The 22,087-nt window shown below is 41.6% G+C and overlaps 1 protein-coding gene across 1 annotated transcript in view; it reads right to left on the reverse strand.

The window, feature by feature from the left end:
- Nucleotides 1-8,312: 8,312 nt before the first annotated feature.
- Nucleotides 8,313-22,087, reverse strand: part of LOC115146670 (doublecortin domain-containing protein 2-like) — a 28,571-nt gene continuing 14,796 nt past the window's right edge. The window contains exons 11-13 of the mRNA XM_029688736.2: nucleotides 20,607-20,685; nucleotides 10,557-10,611; nucleotides 8,313-8,777 (exon numbers count right to left, since the gene is read on the reverse strand). Of these exons, the coding sequence (XP_029544596.1) occupies nucleotides 10,595-10,611; nucleotides 20,607-20,685 (96 nt within the window). The 3' untranslated portion in view covers nucleotides 8,313-8,777; nucleotides 10,557-10,594. The remainder of the gene's footprint in view (nucleotides 8,778-10,556; nucleotides 10,612-20,606; nucleotides 20,686-22,087) is intronic.

A 22,087-nucleotide genomic window follows, 5' to 3' on the forward strand; every position in this document is an offset into this window, starting at 1 on the left:
CTCCTAAAGAGGTCTACACATGTTGCAGGTAAATGATAGCTGTTATAAAAGTTTATCACAGTGATTCAATGAAATGAATCTATCAAAAACACATTATGCAAAATGGTAGCCAATCAGAGGTATTATTGGGAGGGAGTGAAAATGTTAACAGCATGCTGAGCAAGGCAACAGTCTAACCCTTATGGTGAAAATCAGTCAAAATGCTCACAGAATTAAGAGGGTATCATGCAACATTCTACATGTTGTCAACACCAAATAGAATATATAAACATGTGTTATATAGCATAACAAGTACAGTTCATAGTACTAGAGGTTTTAAATCAATCCATTTGTCTCAGCATTTTAAATCCACCTCTCAACCTGCATTTTGCACAATAACTTTTCTATTGAATGTGTAAGAGAATCCATCAGTGAACTATCATGTGTTTGAGCACTGCATGTCCTATACAGCCTACTATAGCCAACTCTACTATCTCCCCCCAAAAGGAGTGATCACTCCTGCAGTTAGTTACTAACACTCCACAGATGCAATGACGTGGTAGACTAAGGCTACTGTAATGTCCCCCAGGCCCAGCAATGTCAATCAGCTCTGACAAGCAGGCTGGATGTTAATATAGTGTATATGTGTACTGGATGACACACAGAGGAACAATAATGACCATCTACCCTTGGAACACTGGCATCAATGCATCTTACTAAGGACAGTAACTCTGAGATACCCTACCCTGCGTTGAGAAAAAGGAAGGAAGAAGAGGAGAGAGAGAGAGAAAGACAGAGAGAGAGAGGGAGGGAGGTCATTTGGACCAGTGGCTCCCTCTGCAGACTTTAATAGTCCCTCACAATGAAATAGGGGAGGGGACTATGGATCTTTCTTCGTCCGTTCGTATGTACATTTGTTCATACTCTTGTTTGTACGTTTGTTCGTACGTTAGTCACACGATATCGTAGACAGAACTGATAAACAAAATGTCAATATTCAACATATAGACTGGTTGGTTGTATAGCAACAAAACCGATGCAACCATCACAGGAAAGGAAGACGCAGAGTTACCTCTGCTGCAGAGGATAAGTTCATTAGTTACCAGCCTCAAAAATTGCAGCCCAAATAAATGCTTCACAGGGTTCAAGTAATAGACACATCTCAACATCAACTGCTCAGAGGAGACTATGGGAATCAGGCCTTCATGGTCAAATTGCTGCAAAGAAACCACTACTAAAAGGCACCAAAAATAAATAGAGACTTGCTTGGGCCAAGAACCACGAGCAATGGACATTAGACTGGTGGAAATCTGTCCTTTGGTCTGATGAGTCCAAATTTCAGATTTTTAGTTCCAACCGACATGTCTTTGTGAGACGCAGAGTAGGTGAACGGATGATCTCCGCATGCGTGGTTCCCACCGTGAAGCATGGAGGAAGAGTTGTGATGGTGTGGGGGTACTTTGCTGGTGACACTGTCAGTGATTCATTTAGAATTCAGCCCAATTGACATGGTTTGGACCACAGAGTGAAGGAAAAGCAGCCAACAAGTGCTCAGCATATGTGGGAACTCCTTCAAGACTGTTGGAAAAGCATTCCTCATGAAGCTGGTTGAGAGAATGCCAAGAGTGTGCAAAGCTGTCATCAAGGCAAATGGTGGAATTTGTTGAACACTTTTTTTTGCTTACTACATGATTTCATCTGTGTTATTTCATAGTTTTGATGTCTTCACTATTATTCTACAATGTAGAAAATAGTAAAATAAATAAAGATAAACCCTTGAATGAGTAGGTGTGTCCAAACTTTTGACTGGTACTATAAGAATTGACAAGAAATCAGTCAAAATAAGACATGGTACCAAGAACAAGATGAAACCATGTAGCTGAAACGAGTCACTTACGATTCCCCACATGGTCATTTTTTGTCATTGTTGGTAGCTATCTGGCCATCAGGTGTATCTCACTGATCATCCCTAAATCCAACACCTCATTTGGCCGCCTTTCGTTCCAGTTCTCTGCTGCCTGTGACTGGAACGAATTGCAAAAATCGCTGAAGTTGGAGACTTTTATCGCCCTCACCAACTTCAAACATCTGCTATCTGAGCAGCTAACCGATTGCTGCAGCTGTACATAGTCTATCGGTAAATAGCCCACCGAATTTGACCTACCTCATCCCCATACTGTTTATATTTATTTACTTTTCTGCTCTTTTGCACACCAATATCTCTACCTGTACATGACCATCTGATCATTTATCACTCCAGTGTTAATCTGCAAAATTGTAATTATTCGCCTACCTCCTCATGCCTTTTGCACACAATGTATATAGACTCTCTTTTTTTCTACAGTGTTATTGACTTGTTAATTGTTTACTCCATGTGTAACTCTGTGTTGTCTGTTCACACTGCTATGCTTCATCTTGGCCAGGTCGCAGTTGCAAATGAGAACTTGTTCTCAACTAGCCTACCTGGTTAAATAAAGGTGAAATAAATAATATATATATATTTTTTAAATCACAACAACTGCCCCATTGAAGTGTGCTCATAATGTTCGTGACGTTGTCAGCAAACCAACGGTGGCACTATAACAGGCATATGTTTATCTCTCTTGATCTGTTTGACTCAGAGCGCTGAAATATAACACAAATGCTCAGGGATATGAGTCTAGCTTATCCACATAACATCTCAAACACCACGGGCCTGATTTTGATGAAACTTGGTTCAATAATAGGTCTTCTGATAGAGATGCAGCATTTGCAAAATGACACTGATTGGCCCAAGTGGGACGCTGTATCATTCGTAGGGGAATACATATTTACTGTTTCCTTGTTTGGACCAGTGTCTCCCTCTGCAGACATCAGTAGAAGCTGAGCAAGTCAAACGAGGGGGGGCATGTAGTATGCCTGTGAATATCAAGACCACCACTCTCCTGGCAAAATGCACCGTCTAAGAACCCTAAAGGCAAACGTTTATCGAACCTCACCTGTTTGAACTTGATGGCCAATTAGGAGGTGCACGCGGCCCACCACCCACATTCATTGGACCACATACTTTGGTGGCATTCAGCAGGACACAATGTTTTGGAACGTTCAGATATAATTGTGCTATTTAGAACAAACATGCATCTCTGACATGTAGAATAAGGAATCACGTTGGCTCTATTTGTGGTATTTCTATCTGCAATGTCAATAATGTTTTCATACTGAACATGGCCCTGGTTTGCTACAGGTGGAACTTCAAAAGGATCATCATAAATTTAGGAGGGTTACTGTCTCATGATGTATATTGTGATGTATATTTGTCGCCTACTGTCAAAACACTTTCTATGGATCTAATTATATTTATTACAATACTACCTCCCATGATTCCCAATGCTACTAACTAGCCATACTAACACCAGTTTTAACTTCTACCATAAGGTCAAGTTATTTGAGGAAGCAAAGAAGTCGCCGTCTCCCCACACACCCCTCCCTCTCTCCCGTCGCTGTACTCAGCAATCTGGGGATGATATCATCTAGCCTTTTTCCATTTGGGTTTATTTATAGACCATTTCCTCATCACAGAATAATCAGTACATACTGTAGCTGGCCCAATGATACTGTCTCTCTCTCAGACTCACATCTTATCACACTGGGGGCTTTTAGCTGAGCCTCCAGCCATTAGCAGTAGCTCGCCGGATGAAAGAGAGCGATGGAAAAAAGAAGTGGCTCCTGGTGGCTCTGGATGATGTCAGTTGACTGGGACTGTAAGACCGTACGACCGCCTGCTAGGAGGACCACTTTAGGCCCTTCAGAGAGCTACTGTAAGACCGTACGACCGCCTGCTAGGAGGACCACTTTAGGCCCTTCAGAGAGCTACTGTAAGACCGCCTGCTAGGAGGACCACTTTAGGCCCTTCAGAGAGCTACTGTAAGACCGTACGACCGCCTGCTAGGAGGACCACTTTAGGCCCTTCAGAGAGCTACTGTAAGACCGCCTGCTAGGACCACTTTAGGCCCTTCAGAGAGCTACTGTAAGACCGTACGACCGCCTGCTAGGAGGACCACTTTAGGCCCTTCAGAGAGCTACTGTAAGACCGCATGCTAGGAGGACCACTTTAGGCCCTTCAGAGAGCTACTGTACAACCGCCTGCTAGGCGGACCACTTTAGGCCCTTCAGAGAGCTACTGTAAGACTGTAAGAGTGCCTGCTAGGAGGACCACTTTAGGCCCTTCAGAGAGCTACTGTAAGACCGCCTGCTAGGAGGACCACTTTAGGCCCTTCAGAGAGATACTGTACGACCGCCTGCTAAGAGGACCACTTTAGTCCCTTCAGAGACTAAAGTGAAACCCCACCTCTTTAAGGAATACCTAGGATAGGATAAAGTAATCCTTCTCCCCCTCCCCCCCCCCCTTAAAAGACCTAGATGCACTATTGTAAAGTGGCTGTTCCACTGGATGTCATAAGGTGAAAGCACCAATTTGTAAGTCGCTCTGGATAAGAGCGTCTGCTAAATGACTTAAATGTAATGTAAATGTAATGTAATGTAAATGTAGAGAGCTACTGTAAGACCACATGCTAGGAGGACCACTTTAGGCCCTTCAGAGAGCTACTGTAAGACCGCCTGCTAAGAGGACCACTTTAGGCCCTTCAGAGAGCTACTGTAAGACCGCATGCTAGGAGGACCACTTTAAGCCCTTCAGAGAGCTACTGTAAGACTGTCTGCTAGGAGGACCACTTTAGGCCCTTCAGAGAGCTACTGTAAGACTGTAAGAGTGCCTGCTAGGAGGACCACTTTAAGCCCTTCAGAGAGATACTGTAAGACTGTAAGAGTGCCTGCTAGGAGGACCACTTTAGGCCCTTCAGAGAGCTACTGTAAGAGTGCCTGCTAGGAGGACCAGTTTAGGCCCTTTAGAGAGCCACTGTAAAACCGTGACTGTAAGACAGCCTGCTAGGAGGACCACTTTAGGCCCTTCAGAGAGCTACTGTAAAACTGTAAGAGCGCCTGCTAGGAGGACCACTTAAGGCCCTTCAGAGAGCTACTGTAAAACGCATGCGCGTGTCACAAACACACACGCGCGCACTCACGCACTGCAGGTTTCTTTCTAAATGTAATCCCTTACAGTTACTAGTTACTTGTCCAAAATTGTAATCAGTAAGGTAATTTTTGGATTACCCAAACTCAGTAAAGTAATCTGATTAATTTATGATTACTTTCCCCTTAAGAGGTATTAGAAGAAGACTCGCTCAGGTGGAACAAACTTAAACTTGTGCTTTTTTTCAATGCTGAATTGAATGTCATTGAGAAAACTGAAATGTGTCATAATGTATTTTTTTCACAAAAATCCGTTCTGAATTTTAAAGTGATCCAAGAAGTAATCGTCCAGTTTTTCAAAAGTACCTGTAATCTGCTGGTAACGTAACTGATTCCAGTTATATTTTTTGTGTGTAATTGATTAAATGTAATCATTTACTCCCCAACCATGCACGCAAGTACTACAACTATATCTTGATCCATCATTTTTTTCAATCTTGATACTGGTTTATCCTTTGTTGCTTTCTAAAATGTCACTGCTGCTAGTTAGTGGACCTACGCATTGACTGAAGCCAGAGAGAGTAGGATATTGATGCATAGCTGCGGGAAACAATTAAATAAATTATAAATAAATTAAAAAACATATTTATATATACGTAATTATAAACTGGGTGGTTCCAGCCCTGAATGCTGATTGGCTGATGACAGCTGTGGTATATCAGACCGTATACCACAGGTTGTAAGGTTCTGCATTTATTTTCTTAGTCAACCTTGTGTTCTGTTTCGTTGTGTTCTTGAACGTAGCCCTGTCGTTCATTTTTGTTCATTGATTTCACCTGTTAGTTACTCACCTGGTCTCATCAGCTCCTTATTTTGTTCAGTTCATTCTGTTTGTGCCTTTGTAAGGTATTGTCGGTTTTGACTCTACTAAGCCTTATCCTAGCTCGTTCGTGAGAACCCGTTGTAGCCTTCAGTCCTAGTTTTGAGTCACCTGTCTGTTTGCCTACCTGTGTATGAACATTGCCTGCGACCATGATTCCGGCCTTCTGTGAAGGTGAAATAAACACCTGCCGCGCTCTGAGCGTGAATCTATAACTTTTTCTCCCTGAGTATTCATTACACGGGTATGTCAAAACAGTTATTTGTACTGCTCTAATTCTGTTGGAACCAGTTTATAACAGCAATAAGGCACCTCGGGAGTTTGATATATGGCCAATATAGTACAGCTAAGGGCTGTACCCAGGCACTCCGCATTAGGTAGTTGGGGAATTGTTAGATTACTTGTTAGATATAACTGCACTGTCAACTAGAAAAACAAGCATTTAACTACACTCGCATTAACATCTGCTAACCATGTGTATGTAACCAATAAAACTTGATTTGATTGTCGTGCCTAAGAACAGCCCTTAGCCGTGGTATATTGGCGATATACCACACCACCTCGTGCCTTGTTGCTTAACTATATATACAAAACAACCCACAAAATGAGAGAACTAGGCCTTTATTACTCCTGTATGAGCGGAGAAAAGAACTTGACGAAAGTGCGACCAATCCAAAATATCTTCCCGCGGACGGCCATGTATTGATGAGTGAATCAGTCACCCAGTGATCTGTTGAAGTAAATGCCTTGGTTAGATGTTGACTCTAACGAATGTGTTGCCCTTAGTTTTTTGTCACGATTCTATTTCTTGTTATCCTGCTCCAAAATCCCTTTCAGTTCAAACTTGAACAACCAAACATTCTGTCAGGATGTCTTCAAACGGTTCCCTACGGAGCAGTTCCTTGACTTACTGGATCAACTCAAACAAGGCCTTGAGCCCTGTCACAGAATAGTTGGTTGTCCAAAAACACACAAAGGAAGTGGATAGCTACAGTAGGTAGCATGTCTATGTACCTTGCAGACTATAAGAAGACTGACACGTCATTGACAGACAGGGTATAGGAGAGTTAGCCACACCACACACTGCTTGACACTCAAAGTAATCCTCCCATTGATCCTGATCAATTATTCATTTATTTGTGCTGGTCTTGCAAAAAGAAGCTTGACTGGAGTGCGAGACTGCAATGCATTTTGCAGGAGCTCTTTGATCCATTACTCAGAGTTTGAAGCTATTGTAGTGTTCACAGTGCCGTAGCTTGAAGTAGCTTGTTGTGGATAGACTGTGTGGCACTGAGTATTACGGGTCAGCTGTCAACATGATTCTTATTTTATAGTCATAGGAGATATGCTTAAAAGTTGCAACATGAGCTAACTGTGAAAAAAGGGGCTCTCAAAACAGCTGTTGTCTCAAATTTGACCTCCATTATAGTTCAATGTGGCTTCTATTTATTTTGTATTTGATGACAGAGTGAAAAGGCTAATGGATGCTCAAATGGGACTTTAGATGGGCTCTTCCAGCTCACAAAAAAAGTGAAAAGACTTGAAAAGAAGTAATGCCTTACCTCCAACCACTGCAGACATAAGGAATAGAACAACCCATGCACAGTACGTTATTCATTTGGGGCGGGAAATAGTGTAAGTCAGTACAAAATACAAAATGACCACAGGAGTCTTCATTTGATGTGTAGATATAATCTATAGCTTTTTCCACATTGGTGTTGGAAAACTGCTCTAAGGTGGTTTCCTTTCTCTGTCCTTGATTGCTAAGTATTGCTCAGGACAGTGTCAGGAAATACATTATATTTACAACATACACAGGGGTGTACAAAATATTATGAACACCTGCTCACTCCATGACATAGCATTCACCTGGATTCACCTGGTCAGTCTATGATCCCTTCATGATGTCACTAATTACATCCACCATCAGTCAGTGTAGATGAAGGGGAGGAAACATATTGAACATTTTTGTTTAAGCCTTGAGACATGGATTATGTATATGTGCCATTCAGAGGGTGAACTGCCAAGACAAAAGATTTAAGTGCCTTTGAACGGGGTATGGTAGTAGGTGCCAGGAGTGTCAAGAATGGTCCACCAACCAAAGGACATCCAGCCAACTTGACCCAACTGTGGGAAGCACTGGAGTCAACATGGGCCAGCATGCCTGTGGAACGATTTCGACACCTTGTAGAGTCCATGTGCCCCGACAAATTGAGGCTGTTCTGAGGGCAAAAGGGGGAGTGCTACTCAATATTAGGAAGGTGTTCTTAATGTTTTGTGCACTCAGTGTAGGTTACTCTGCACTCAGGCAAACACCACTGTTTCTATCTCTCTCTCATGTTACATGGACAAATTAAACCAGTGCCCTGAGGGTCAATACCAGCAGCTCTTATTCTCCCCACCAAGGTGCCTCTGCATTTTACTAGCCTTGACTGAGAGGACTTCAATATCATTAGTTTTTAGTTGATTCCACCGGATTTTAATCAGCATAGTAATTCCTCTCCACAGGAGGCTAAGTCTCTCTCAAGAGCGGTTACACTGTCCACTAGGCCTGCTGAGGCACCAGCCCAAAAATAATTAATCAGAAAAAACACCAAAAATAATTGATCAAAAGTGCTTCTGTGTAACCCGCCAAGGACCTTTGCTTCTTAATAATTAAACTCTGCAATTAGGCATTTTACCATGCGCTCAGTGTGAGGTGTCATGCAATATTCATAGACCATACATAATTATGCAATACAGTCCGCGGAATAAGAGGCCTTATATATCCACGGTGGGGCTGTCAAGACACAAACATTTTTATTTGGTTTAAAACACTTTTTAAATCTCGTACGTGGGGGTCTCGTAAGGGGTACGCTGTCCTCGACCGCTCCTGTTACTACAGGACTCTCTGATTCTGGCTCTTAGAATTCTGTATAGGGCAAGAGAAAACAGAGAACTGATATAGTCAGAACCACAGGATCCGCCCACATCAAAGTGCATCCAAAAACACAACGAAGCCATACGTTGTTACAATAGGTTTACCACAGTCTGTCAACAGGAGAAATAAAATAAAATGGCATTCAATTAAAATGAAGGAACAGAGATGGAGCTCCATTATACATTATACATAATGCTCATCGCAGCATGGTAGCTAAAGTCTTGAAGGCCCTTGATGGCACCTGGAGACCATTTATTTATTTATTTTTATGTTATTGAATCTTTATTTAACTAGGCAAGTCAGTTAAGAACAAATTCTTATTTACAATGACGGCTTACCAAAAGGCAAAAAGCCTCCTGCGGGAACGAAGGCCAGCTCTTTTGCAATAAAGAGCTATAACAGTAGACACAATGGATGGACACACTGGACAAGGTTGGCTTTCATCTTGAGATGCGGTTCAAAGCGGACCGCGAACAGAGCAAACTGGCAATCAAGGTTAACGTGTAACTGGCCAGTGGTGCACTTCACAGGGACCTGTCATTACAATGGTAGCTGAGGTCACACGCAGACATCCCCTCTCTCCTCCTCACATCACAATGGTAACTGAGGTCACACGCAGACATCCCCTCTCTCCTCCTCACATCACAATGGTAGCTGAGGTCACACGCAGACATCCCCTCTCTCCTCCTCACATCACAATGGTAGCTGAGGTCACACGCAGACATCCCCTCTCTCCTCCTCACATCACAATGGTAGCTGAGGTCACACGCAGACATCCCCTCTCTCCTCCTCACATCACAATGGTAGCTGAGGTCACACGCAGACATCCCTTCTCTCCTCCTCACATCACAATGGTAGCTGAGGTCACACGCAGACATCCCCTCTCTCCTCCTCACATCACAATGGTAGCTGAGGTCACACGCAGACATCCCCTCTCTCCTCCTCACATCACAATGGTAGCTGAGGTCACACGCAGACACGCAGACATCCCTCTCTCCTCCTCACATCACAATGGTAGCTGAGGTCACACGCAGACATCCCCTCTCTCCTCCTCACATCACAATGGTAGCTGAGGTCACACGCAGACATCCCCTCTCTCCTCCTCACATCACAATGGTAGCTGAGGTCACACGCAGACATCCCCTCTCTCCTCCTCACATCACAATGGTAGCTGAGGTCACACGCAGACATCCCCTCTCTCCTCCTCACATCACAATGGTAGCTGAGGTCACACGCAGACATCCCCTCTCTCCTCCTCACATCACAATGGTAGCTGAGGTCACACGCAGACATCCCCTCTCTCCTCCTCACATCACAATGGTAGCTGAGGTCACACGCAGACATCCCCTCTCTCCTCCTCACATCACAATGGCAAATTCTTCACACACGGTCTTTGGAACTTTTTATTTTTCCATGTTGAAAACATACTGCTAGTGGAGCTGCTTTGAAGGGCCTTTCATGCCATGTATATGATGAATGGGAAGAAGTATTCAATTCCATAGGGATATTATTTGCTCTGACCAGTACTCAACTTGGATGAATGAGTATGAAAAGGCATGTTGTGAAATGGACTGTGTGTTCAAATACCCATAGAACATGCAATTACCAGTGTGTCACAAATAACATGAACTCTTTTGTGGAATGGCTGCACAACAATTTGATATATTCGCTGGATATTTTACATATGAATGGCACCAACAATATGTCTGTAAATGTAATGCAGACTGGAATTAATAACATATAAAATGCCAACATAAGCACACAACCTACCTCTGACTGAATAAATGGCATTTTGGTCTGGAAACTGGTCACTTTTTTCTTTTTTCTGTAGAAAAATAAAGGGAAAAGGACTGTTACAATCATTGGAGCATTAACAGAAAACCTGTTTTTATACTGTAAAATGTTATACTGTAAAAAACTACATGTTTTTGTCTCAAATAAACAGTACCATCATGACCTTCGATGAATATGACACCCTGAACAACACTGATGTGATTTACATAAATACGAGTAAAAGTGAAATAGGCGTAAAGGTCGTCATTCGAGACTACTCACGGGTCCAGACAAATGATTTACTACACATTCATTTGGTTGTGTGGAATAACTTATGTGACACACAACTGCATGTAGTGTGTGCATGCAAGGGAGACAATATACCATGACTGCACACATCTCATATCGTCAATCAATCACAATGCTTTACAACTTCTGTCAGAAGCTCTAATAATCACCATCCATAGACAGACCATTGTTCATGTTGCCAATAACTTTTGAAGGAGAATCTCCAGCAAAATGAACACTGTAGTGTCTACTGTTACACACAGAAACCCAGGACAGAATGCACTAGTATAGAGGCCATATACCTAATCCAACCCGGAAGCAAATAAGAAAAAGCACTTTGAAGGTATATTTACATTTGCTGAACTGAATAAGGTTTCCTATTTTGGGTCATTCTTTAATTGCGGCGGACTTGCGTCCTTTGACTTTGAAACCATGAAAAACACTTTAAAATTACAAATAGTTCAAATCAAATCTTATTAGTCACATGCGCCGAATACAACAGGTGTAGACCTTATAGTGTCACGGACATTTACATTACATTTAAGTCATTTAGCAGACGCTCTTATCCAGAGCGACTTACAAATTGGTGCATTCACCTTATGACATCCAGTGGAACAGCCACTTTACAATAGTGCATCTAAATATTTTAAGGGGGGGGAGAAGGATTACTTTATCCTATCCTAGGTATTCCTGGTCGTCGTATAGAGGAGACCAAGGCGCAGCGTGGTAAGCATACATAACTCTTTTAATAAAAGAACAAACACTGAACAAAACGTGAAGCTATATGGCTACAAAATACCAAAGGAATATGGCTACCTAAATATGGTCCCCAATCAGAGACAATGATAAACAGCTGCCTCTGATTGAGAACCAATCTAGGCAACCATAGACATATAAACCCCTAGACATACAAAAAACCCTAGACAATACAAAAACTAAACAAACCACCTTGTCACATCCTGACCTAACCAAAATAATAAAGAAAACAAAGATAACTAAGGTCAGGGCGTGACATACAGTGAAATGCTTACTTACGAGCCTCGAAACAACAGTGCAGTTTAAAAAAAAATACAGATAAGAATAAGAGATAAAAGTAACAAGTAATTAAATTGCATCAGCAAAAACAAGGGGGTGCCGGTACAGAGTTACACATGTTTTGGCTTATATTGATAAAACATAATGTAAGTCCTTTATACTGCAAAATTGTATGCTTATGCAATGTTTAAAGTATTTGGGGTAAGCAAATTGGCTTGTCCCTGTAGTGATGTGTAAAGACATGTTTTAGGCATTTAGAGATATCTATAATTTAGTTTTTATATTAGAAATGGAACAAAATAATGTAATAATAATAACAAAATAAACAATGTTTTAAGTGAGAAGAAGTAGCTATTTGACTGAAGCCAAAAAAGAAAGGAAATTCACATGAACAACCCAATGCCTAATCCGCTAATACTTAAAGTTTTCCAGCACACAGCTTTGACCTACTACAGTAGCTATGCTGGTCTATTACTTAAAACAATGGGTATGCAGGTTGCTTAGGAGTCAAACATTCTCAAACAGCCTAAATCATACTCTTAGAGGAAGTGCACCCACAAAAATGTGATTTCTACCGCATATATTCTTCACGCACCATACCAATCTCATTCCGCTACCTTTTTCAATATATATTTTTTTATTATTACAGTAGGGCAAAAAAGCCACGAATTGTGCAAGTTCTCCCACTTAAAAAGATGAGAGAGGCCTGTAATTTTCATCATACGTACACTTCAACTATGACAGACAAAATTAGAAAAAAAATCCAGAAAATCACATTGGAGGATTTTTTATGAATTCATTTGCAAATTATGGTGGAAAATAAGTATTTGGTCACCTACAAACAAGCAAGATTTCTGGCTCTCACAGACCTGTAACTTCTTCTTTAAGAGGCTCCTCTGTCCTCCACTCGTTACCTGTATTAATGGCACCTGTTTGAACTTGTTATCAGTATAAAAGACACCTGTCCACAACCTCAAACAGTCACACTCCAAACTCCACTATGGCCAAGATCAAAGAGCTGTCAAAGGACACCAGAAACAAAATTGTAGACCTGCACCAGGCTGGGAAGACTGAACCTGCAATAGGTAAGCAGCTTGGTTTGAAGAAATCAACTGTGGGAGCAATTATTAGGAAATGGAAGACATACAAGACCACTGATAATCTCCCTCAATCTGGGGCTCCACGCAAGATCTCACCCAGTGGGGTCAAAATGATCCCAGAACCACACGGGGGGACCTAGTAAATGACCTGCAGAGAGCTGGGACCAAAGTAACAAAGCCTACCATCAGCAAGGGCATTGAATATGAAACGTGGCTGGGTCTTTCAGCATGACAATGATCCCAAACACACCGCCCGGGCAACGAAGGAGTGGCTTCGTAAGAAGCATTTCAAGGTCCTGGAGTGGCCTAGCCAGTCTCCAGATCTCAACCCCATAGAAAATCTTTGGAGGGAGTTGAAAGTCTGTGTTGCCCAGCAACAGCCCCAAAACATCACTGCTCTAGAAGAGATCTGCATGGAGGAATGGGCCAAAATACCAGCAACAGTGTGTGAAAACCTTGTGAAGACTTACAGAAAACGTTTGACCTCTGTCATTGCCAACAAAGGGTATATAACAAAGTATTGAGATAAACTTTTGTTATTGACCAAATACTCATTTTCCACCATAATTTGCAAATAAATTCATGAAAAATCCTACAATGTGATTTTCTGGATATTTTTTTCTCATTTTGTCTGTCATAGTTGAAATGTACCTATGATGAAAATTACAGGCTTCTCTCATCTTTTTAAGTGGGAGAACTTGCACAATTGGTGGCTGACTAAATACTTTTTTGCCCCACTATATATGAAAAAAAGCTTTACCTTCATACTCATACTTAGGCTATCATGTTTTTTTATTATTGTAGTTATGTAGTGCCTGACTTTATTTCCTTAAACCTTTTGATTTAGCAATACATGTCAGTATATTTGATATTTTTTGGGTCAGTAGGTGCCCAACATAACACCAGGTGTTGGTGGGTTGGACACAGTCACTCTTATATAGAGGTATATAGAGCCTGTCTGCATTCCTGATTTCTGGAACCGTTAGCTCACCCATGTAATATTTACATAAGCTCAGAAACACTTGGTCTGTAAACATGTTCCTGTTTTATCAATTGCTGTGTTGATCAATGGGCAGTTTATTAACTCTGTTAAATTCATATGTAGCTTACAGGTGTGTGTACTTGTATTTATTTTTGCAATAAAGATGGTGAGGCTACAATAATACTTATTTACAATAGGCTTTTATGTAAAAATACATACAGCCTGATGATATATACAGTATACACATTATTTTAATAGCAGGACAATGCAGTCCATTATTCCACTGAAGCGTATGAATGAGGCTGTTTGAATACTAAGCAAACTGCATACACATTGTTGTAATAGTCCAACATAGCTACTGTAATAGGTCAGAGCTGTGTGCTGGAAAAACTTTGTAGAGCATGGGCATACTTCTCACTTTTTGTTTTTAATTTCCATGGTTTTTACAGGGGTAGGTGATTATGCAACATTATAACACAGCAATACTGTCACGTTCTGACCTTAGTTCCTTTGTTTTGTATGGTCAGGGTGTGAGTTGGGGTGGGCAGTCTGTTTGTTTTTCTATGTTGGTTTTTGTGTTCGGCCTAGTATGGTTCTCAATCAGAGGCAGGTGTCGTTAGTTGTCTCTGATTGAGAATCATACTTAAGTAGCCTTTTTCCACCTGGGTTTTGTGGGTGTTTATTTTCTGTCTTTGTGTTACGTGTGTATGTCACCAGACAGGACTGTTTCGTTCATTCATTTTGTTATTTTTGTATTGATTCAGTGTTCAGTGCTTTCTTAAATGAAACTTATGAACACTTACCACGCTGCACCTTGGTCCTCCTCTCGATCTCCAGACGACATCCGTTACAAATACAAGTAAAGTAAAAAAAATACACAATAATGACAAATGACAACAGAAATAATGTAGTTACTAGTAATTAATAACAGCTGATTTTCTAGAGGGAAGCGGAAAAACCTGAATTTATGCCAATATGGAGTAAACTGGAAAACATTTCCCTGATCTCTTTAAAAAGAAAAACTCCTGAAAAACACACAAATAATCAACATGTAGCCTACCCATTAACTATTTAAATAGGGTTATGTTTTTTAAAGAACAAACACTTGTTCCCTGTTGAGTCTGACGTTTATCTCAACGAGTAGCATCTCAAAATACGGAAATAGAACCATCAAATCACAAAGTAATTTCCGATTAAAAACATATCAACAAAATATAATGTCCAATCGATGACACTAATCGTGGATACTATGACTTGCCTAGTTAAATAAAGGTTATATAAATACAAATCAGTGCTTAACACAACACATACAGTGCATATGGAAAGTATTCAGACCCCTTGACCTTTTCCATATTTTGTTACATTAAAAAGCCTTACTATAAAATTGATTAAATACATTTCTCATCAATCTACACACAATACCCCATAATGAGAAAGCGAAAACATTGTAATGTATCACAAATAAAAACAGTAACACCTTATTTACATAAGTATTCAGACCCTTTGCTCTGAGCTCAGGTGCATCCTGTTTCCATTGATCATCCTTGAGATGTTTCTACAACTTTATTGGAGTCTAACTGTGGTCAATTCAATTTATTTGGACATGATTTGGCACACACCTGTTTATATAAGGTCCTACAGTTGACAGTGCATGTCAGAGCAAAAACCAAGCCAAATCAAAAACCACCGAGACAGGATTGCGTTGAGGCACAGATCTTGTGAAGGGTACCAAACCATTTCTGCATCATTGAAAGTCCCCAAGAACACAGTGGCCTCCATCATTCTTAAATGGAAGAAGTTTAGAACCACCAAGACTCTTTCTAGAGCTGGCAGCCCGGCCAAACTGAGCAATCGGGGGAGAAGGGCCTTGTCAAGGAGGTGACCAAGAACCCGATGGTCACTCTGACAGAGCACAAAAGTCGCTCTGTGGAGATGGGAGAACCAACTCTGCAGCACTCCAGCAATCAGGCCTTTATGGTAGAGTGGCCAAACGGAAGCCACTCAGTAAAAGGCACATGACAGTCCGCTTGGAGTTTGCCAAAAGGCACCTAAAGACTCTCAGACCATGAGAAACAAGATTCTCTGGTCTAATGAAACCAAGATTGAACTCTTTGGCCTGAATGCCAAACGTCACGTCTGGAGGAAACATGGTACCATTCCTACGGTGAAGCATGGTGGTGGCAGAAACATGCTGTGAGGATGTTTTTCAAAGAAAGATGAACGGAGCAAAGTACAGAGAGATCCTTGATGAAAACCTGCTCTAGAGTGCTCAAGACCTCAGACTGGGGCGAAGGTTCACTTTCCAACAGGACATCGACCCTAAGCACACAGCCAAGACTCTGAATGTCCTTGAGTGGCCCAGCCAGAGCCCGGGACTTGAACCCGATCAAATATCTCCTAGAGATGTAAAAATAGCTGTGCAACGACTCTCTCCATCCAACCTGACAAAGCTTGAGAGGATCTGCAGAGAAGAATGAGAGAAACTCCCCTGTGCCAAGCTTGTAGTGTCATACACAAGAAGACTCAAGGTTGTAATCGCTGCCAAAGGTGCTTCAACAAATTACTGAGTAAAGGGTCTGAATACTTATGTAAATGTGATATTTCAGTTATTTTTACAAAACCCTTTTAACCCTTTTTTAAAAGTTTTTGCTTTGTCATTATGGGGTATTAAGTGTAGATTGATGAGGGGGGAAATTAAATTATCAATTTTAGAATAAGGCTGTAACGTAACGTGGAATAAGTCAAGGGGTCTGAATACTTTACGAATGCACTGACTGTCACATTAGGTGGTTTGGAGAGCAAGGCATAAAGTGACACAAACTGCTCGGTTACTTGGGATACACTAAGGGGACAGCACTGGTGCAGCAGATGCGAGGATGTTTCCCGGGACAACGGTCTTCTCTGATATCGCGCAGAGGAGTAGCTGGATGTTCCAGTGTGTTGAGAAGATAAGTGCATAGAGAGGGCCCGGCGCTCTCTGTCAATCAGTTGGTGTATGCATATCAGGGAACACAATCCGCCACCCTGTCATTAAGCATTGTGTCCATGGGATGGACCATAGGGGTGGAATGCATCAGACGGATGAGGGCAAAGACGTATTCCTTGAAAGTTGGTCTCTCCTGTCTCCACTGTTCTCTCCTCCGTAGTAGCAAGTTGGAGAAGGGCACTGGGTTAACAAATGTGCGCATAAAATCTGAGAGAAATACGATTTTTGTGCATATGGAACATTTCAGGGATCTTTTATTTCAGCTCATTAAACATGGGACCAACACTTAACAAAGAAGGCTATATTTTCTATTTATTTACTAATATGTCTGTCCCTCGGTTTTGTCATTGGTGTTACCGACTTGAAAATGACTCATTACAAAGATATACAAGGACCTTAAGCATTCCCTCCAGTGGCAAACTGTTATAGGTATCAATTATCAAGGTAAGACCCAGATGTAGACACGTGGAATAATCAATGGTTTAATAATCCAACAGGGACAGGTCAAGGCAGGCAGGGTTCAGTAAACAAGAGGTGTGGCAATGGTACCAGACGGCAGGCAGGCTCAGGGTAGGTAGAGGTCAATAATCCAGAGGTGGGGCAAAGGTACAGGTCGGCTGTTAGGCCTGGGGTCAGGGGCAGGCAGAGTGGTCAGGCAGGCGGGCTCAGAGTCAGGACAGGCAAGGGTCAAAACCAGGAGGGCGAGAAAAAGAGAGACTGGGAAAAGCAGAAGCTGAGAACAAAAAAGCTGGTTGACTTGACAAACTGGCAACAGACAAACAGACAACACAGGTATAAATACACAGGGGATAATGGGGAAGATGGGTGACACCTGGAGGGGGTGGAGACAATCACAAAGACAGGTGAAACAGACCAGGGTGTGACAATAGGGGGAAGGAGTCTATATTAAAGAAATTATTAGGTAATTACACCCTTTTAGTATGTCATACGTTTGAGGATTCCATTGACAATTTGGTGTAACTTGGTGTTAGTCCATTTCAATTAACAGAAATTACATTGTGAGCAAAATTATTCATCATATAAATTTAGTAAATAATTTTTAAAGGGTTAATGATTTCAGCATCATTTAAGAAAAACCTCAATAACCAAACATTTCTCAGGTGTTGCCATCATTCGTGTTACACCTACTGGTGGCACAATGTTATCATAATGGTTAACATTATTTAAAGTCATTAAGATGCCATATTAGTTGATGTAGAATGGGAAGATGTACCCAAATACATTTAAATAAAGAAAATGAGAAAAAATATGTATATTTTTCCCAAAATGGCATGCCCAAATGCTACCGCAATTCAAGAACAACCCATTTCTACCAACTGAAAGATTCCCATTGAGGACAAATATTTGCACAGACAGACGTATAGTTTTTGATACAAAGCAGTGTTGGATTTCCCTTACTGTTACAGTAGAGCCCATGTATTTCCTGTATTTAAAAAATGACCCTTCATTGCACTTCAGCTCTGAAGTGGTTGTGGCATAGAGCTACTGAACAGATCGGTTGATGTTGTGAATATCGGGCATACAGTAGCCTATAGCTGAGCCATTCCATCCCATTGAGAAATAAGGACAATAAACAGCTATGTGCATACGTATAATAAGGACGAGTCTAGAGTTCACAATGCCAATGATGAGAAGTCACGATTCCAAGGACCCCTAACGGGAATATCTCCATTCCAAACAGAGAGACAAACTTAACAGGACATAATTTCCATCAATTTGCTGAAATTCCCATCTCTCTCATCATGTCAGACCTCCAGTCCAGTCAATATAAAACAAACGTGAATATAAAGAAAACATTTTAGATAAATGGGGATGAGATTGCTTTTGTAAATTGCCTTGTGTGCTGACAGCGCGGCTACATGTGAGTGAGATGGGCGCCTGCTGTTAGCAACACAGGATGTAGTGACGTTCTTGGTACCCGTGACAACCTGTACCTCAGATCAGGGACAGAAAATAACCACATCGAAGGACCCGGACTTTCTCTCTCCCTTTAGCCACTTAAGGAATTCTCACGGGACGGCAAATGCTGGGACACATCTGGACCACTGAACGGTCTTGCTCCTACAGCCTATGGTTTGTGGCCAATTAGAGAAAGTTATTTGAACTGGGAATGAGGCACATCCTCCGACATAGGAGAGTTTCATGTTCTGTCATGGTACCGTTAGGTCTCGTTCTGTCGTGGTATCGTTAGGTCTCGTTCTGCCGTGGTATCGTTAGGTCTCGTTCTGCCGTGGTATCGTTAGGTCTCATTCTGCCGTGGTATCGTTAGGTCTCGTTCTGCCGTGGTATCGTTAGGTCTCGTTCTGCCATGGTATCGTTAGGTCTCGTTCTGTCATGGTACCGTTAGGTCTCGTTCTGTCATGGTACCGTTACGTCTCGTTCTGCCATACCGTTAGGTTTCCATGACCGAGCAGCCGCACACAAGTCTAAGATTAACATGCGCAATGCCAAGCGTGGTGTAAAGCTTGCCGCCATTGGACTCTGGAGCAGTGGAAATGCGTTCTCTTGTGTGATGAATCACGCTTCACCATTTGGCAGTCCGACGGACGAATCTGGGTTTGGCGGATGCCAGGGGAACGCTACCTGCCCCAATGCATAGTGCCAACTGTAAATATTGGTGGAGGATAAATAATGGTCTAGTGGGTTTTTTTCTTGGTTCGGTATATGCCTCTGAGTTCAAGTGAAGGGAAATCTTTTAACGCTACAGCATACAATGACATTATAAAAGATTCTGTGCTTCCAACTTTGTGGCAACAGTTTGGAGAAGGCTCTTTCCTGTTTCAGTATGATAATGCCCCCGTGCACAAAGCGAGTTCCATACAGAAATGGTTTGTCGAGATCGGTGTGGAAGAACTTGACTGGCCTGCACGAGCCCTGACATCAATCCCATCGAACACCTTTGGGATAAATTGGAATACTGACTGTGAGCCAGGCCTAATCGCCCAACATCAGTGCCCGACCTCACTAATACTCTTGTGGCTGAATGGAATCAAGTCCCTGCAGCAACATTCAAACATCTAGTGGAAAGCCTTCCCAGAAGAGTGGAGGCTGTTATAGCAGCAAAGGGGGGACCAACTCCATATTAACGCCCATGATTCTGGAAGATGTTTCGATCAGCACATGTCCACATACTTTTGCTCATGTAGTGTATGTTCTATGTGTGCTATTTCTATGCTTCCCGTACTTAAGTTTTGTTTTTGCGTCTTTTACTTTTGTATACCAGCTTCAAAACAGCTGAAACAACAACATTTTTGGTTATGGAAAATATATTTCACAGCGGTTTAGATGATAAAATTATTCTCTGCACAATACTAGTTTATTTTGGCACATAAACTGAAATTAGGCAAACTATTAGAGTTTTAGCAAACAGGAATTTGCTGAGCGATTTCTGTAGAGTGCAACTTTAATACTAAAATCAACCTCTCAACCACAAGGTAACCATAAAGTATGGTAGCTCTCCCAGATGTGCAGAGCTGCAGTTGAGGATTAGGTGACATGCCAACGGGGAAACCGGGTAACTCTGAGAGTATTCGTTGTCTCTCTATGGTTTCTTATGGTCGCATTATGTTCAATTGTGTTGTGGAGGAAACGTGGGGCGATTAGCTTGTGGTGCTCCTATGCTTTGATTAACCTACCCTTGAAGAACTTGGACATCCGTGACCGTATTCCGCACAGATTTGAGGACGACACTGCCTCCACCTCCTCTTTAGTCTCCTGGAACACAGGCACATAAATCAGTTCCTCATATCATATCCAGTCAGATTCAATGCATACGGGCCGCATTCACTAAATCTGTCAAGTTACTACTCCAAATGATCTATTTGACTCCTAATACTGCGGTATATCTCTAGCACTCTCTGTTTATTAATCTAACATTCCGAGACTGTAGTGTGGAGGAGAAGTTTAAAACAGACATATCGAGTGGGAATCCCAGAGTGTCTTCTTTGTGCTCCTACAGTATCTCAGAACAGGAAACAAGGATAAACAGCCAGTGTTTTTCCTCCCTGGTTCAATGGCCCTTTGAAGAATAGCAGAACATCTCAGTTTGATTAATGGCTGTACACTGTCTAATGAACAGTAATTGAATGGTAGAATGCAGCGGGCCCTAAGAGCCCCAAAGGAATATCCTGGTTGCTGCAGAAGCCAGTGACATTGTCTGGGGTTGATTATAGTTGACCTTGCATGAGAGCAGAAGCTTTACAAATAGCAAACCTAAGAAGCTAGGGGAATAGTAGGCAGGAAAACAGGACAAGACAAATGAAAAGGAATTGCATTGGTAAAGAATAGTGGAGGTCGATAGCAAGATCGATAACTATTTGATTTCTTATCACAAAATTCTTAAGAGGAAGACGACTGATAAAACATGCCTAGTCGTATTGGCATTTCTAACAATATTAATTAAGAAAGAATGCTTAGCTGACCGGCTGATTAATCAGCCAATATCGTTAAATCAAACAAACGATTAACGTTAAAAACAGACAATTACACAAGCTCATTCAACTCTACCTTTGTTCAACATGCATGAACATTCAGCGGACCATAACTATTTCTACATCGTTTCTAGGCTAAAGGAAAACTGTATATAAATAAAGAGAACACATTTGACAGTATGTTCAACTGAAGGTGTTCCAAAAGACCCATCAGGAAACAACTCGTGTCAATTTAACGCAATGATCATGTTTGAGATCGACTTCATTGCAGTCGGCGTCTGCACAATGACTGATCTACAAATCACCTTGGATTCGAAATAACTGCTCATCAGTCGGCTCAGTCTGTGATTGGCTCAAGCTCTCAAACACGAACAAACTACTTTAGTAGTTAGGCCGTCATTGTAAATAAGAATTTGTTCTTAACTAATTTGCCTAGTTAAATACAAAAAAATAAAAAGAAGATGGTTGCCCTGTTCTGGCCTTCGCATCAGTCTATTGCAGAAGTCTGTTGACATGGTGTGTCACCATTTGGCAGACAGACAAACATGCTGATTCTAATAACACTTTATGTTGTCTAACGGAGGTCCTTCAAATATTACCTCTACCTTGCCACTGTAACTATTCACTATTTAAATCCAATGCAATGAATCATTTAAACTGAGGGGGAAGAGGTTTTGGCTGAGAAT

The sequence above is a fragment of the Oncorhynchus nerka genome, linkage group LG18, assembly GCF_034236695.1.
Source record: "Oncorhynchus nerka isolate Pitt River linkage group LG18, Oner_Uvic_2.0, whole genome shotgun sequence".
Taxonomy (NCBI): Eukaryota; Metazoa; Chordata; class Actinopteri; order Salmoniformes; family Salmonidae; genus Oncorhynchus; species Oncorhynchus nerka.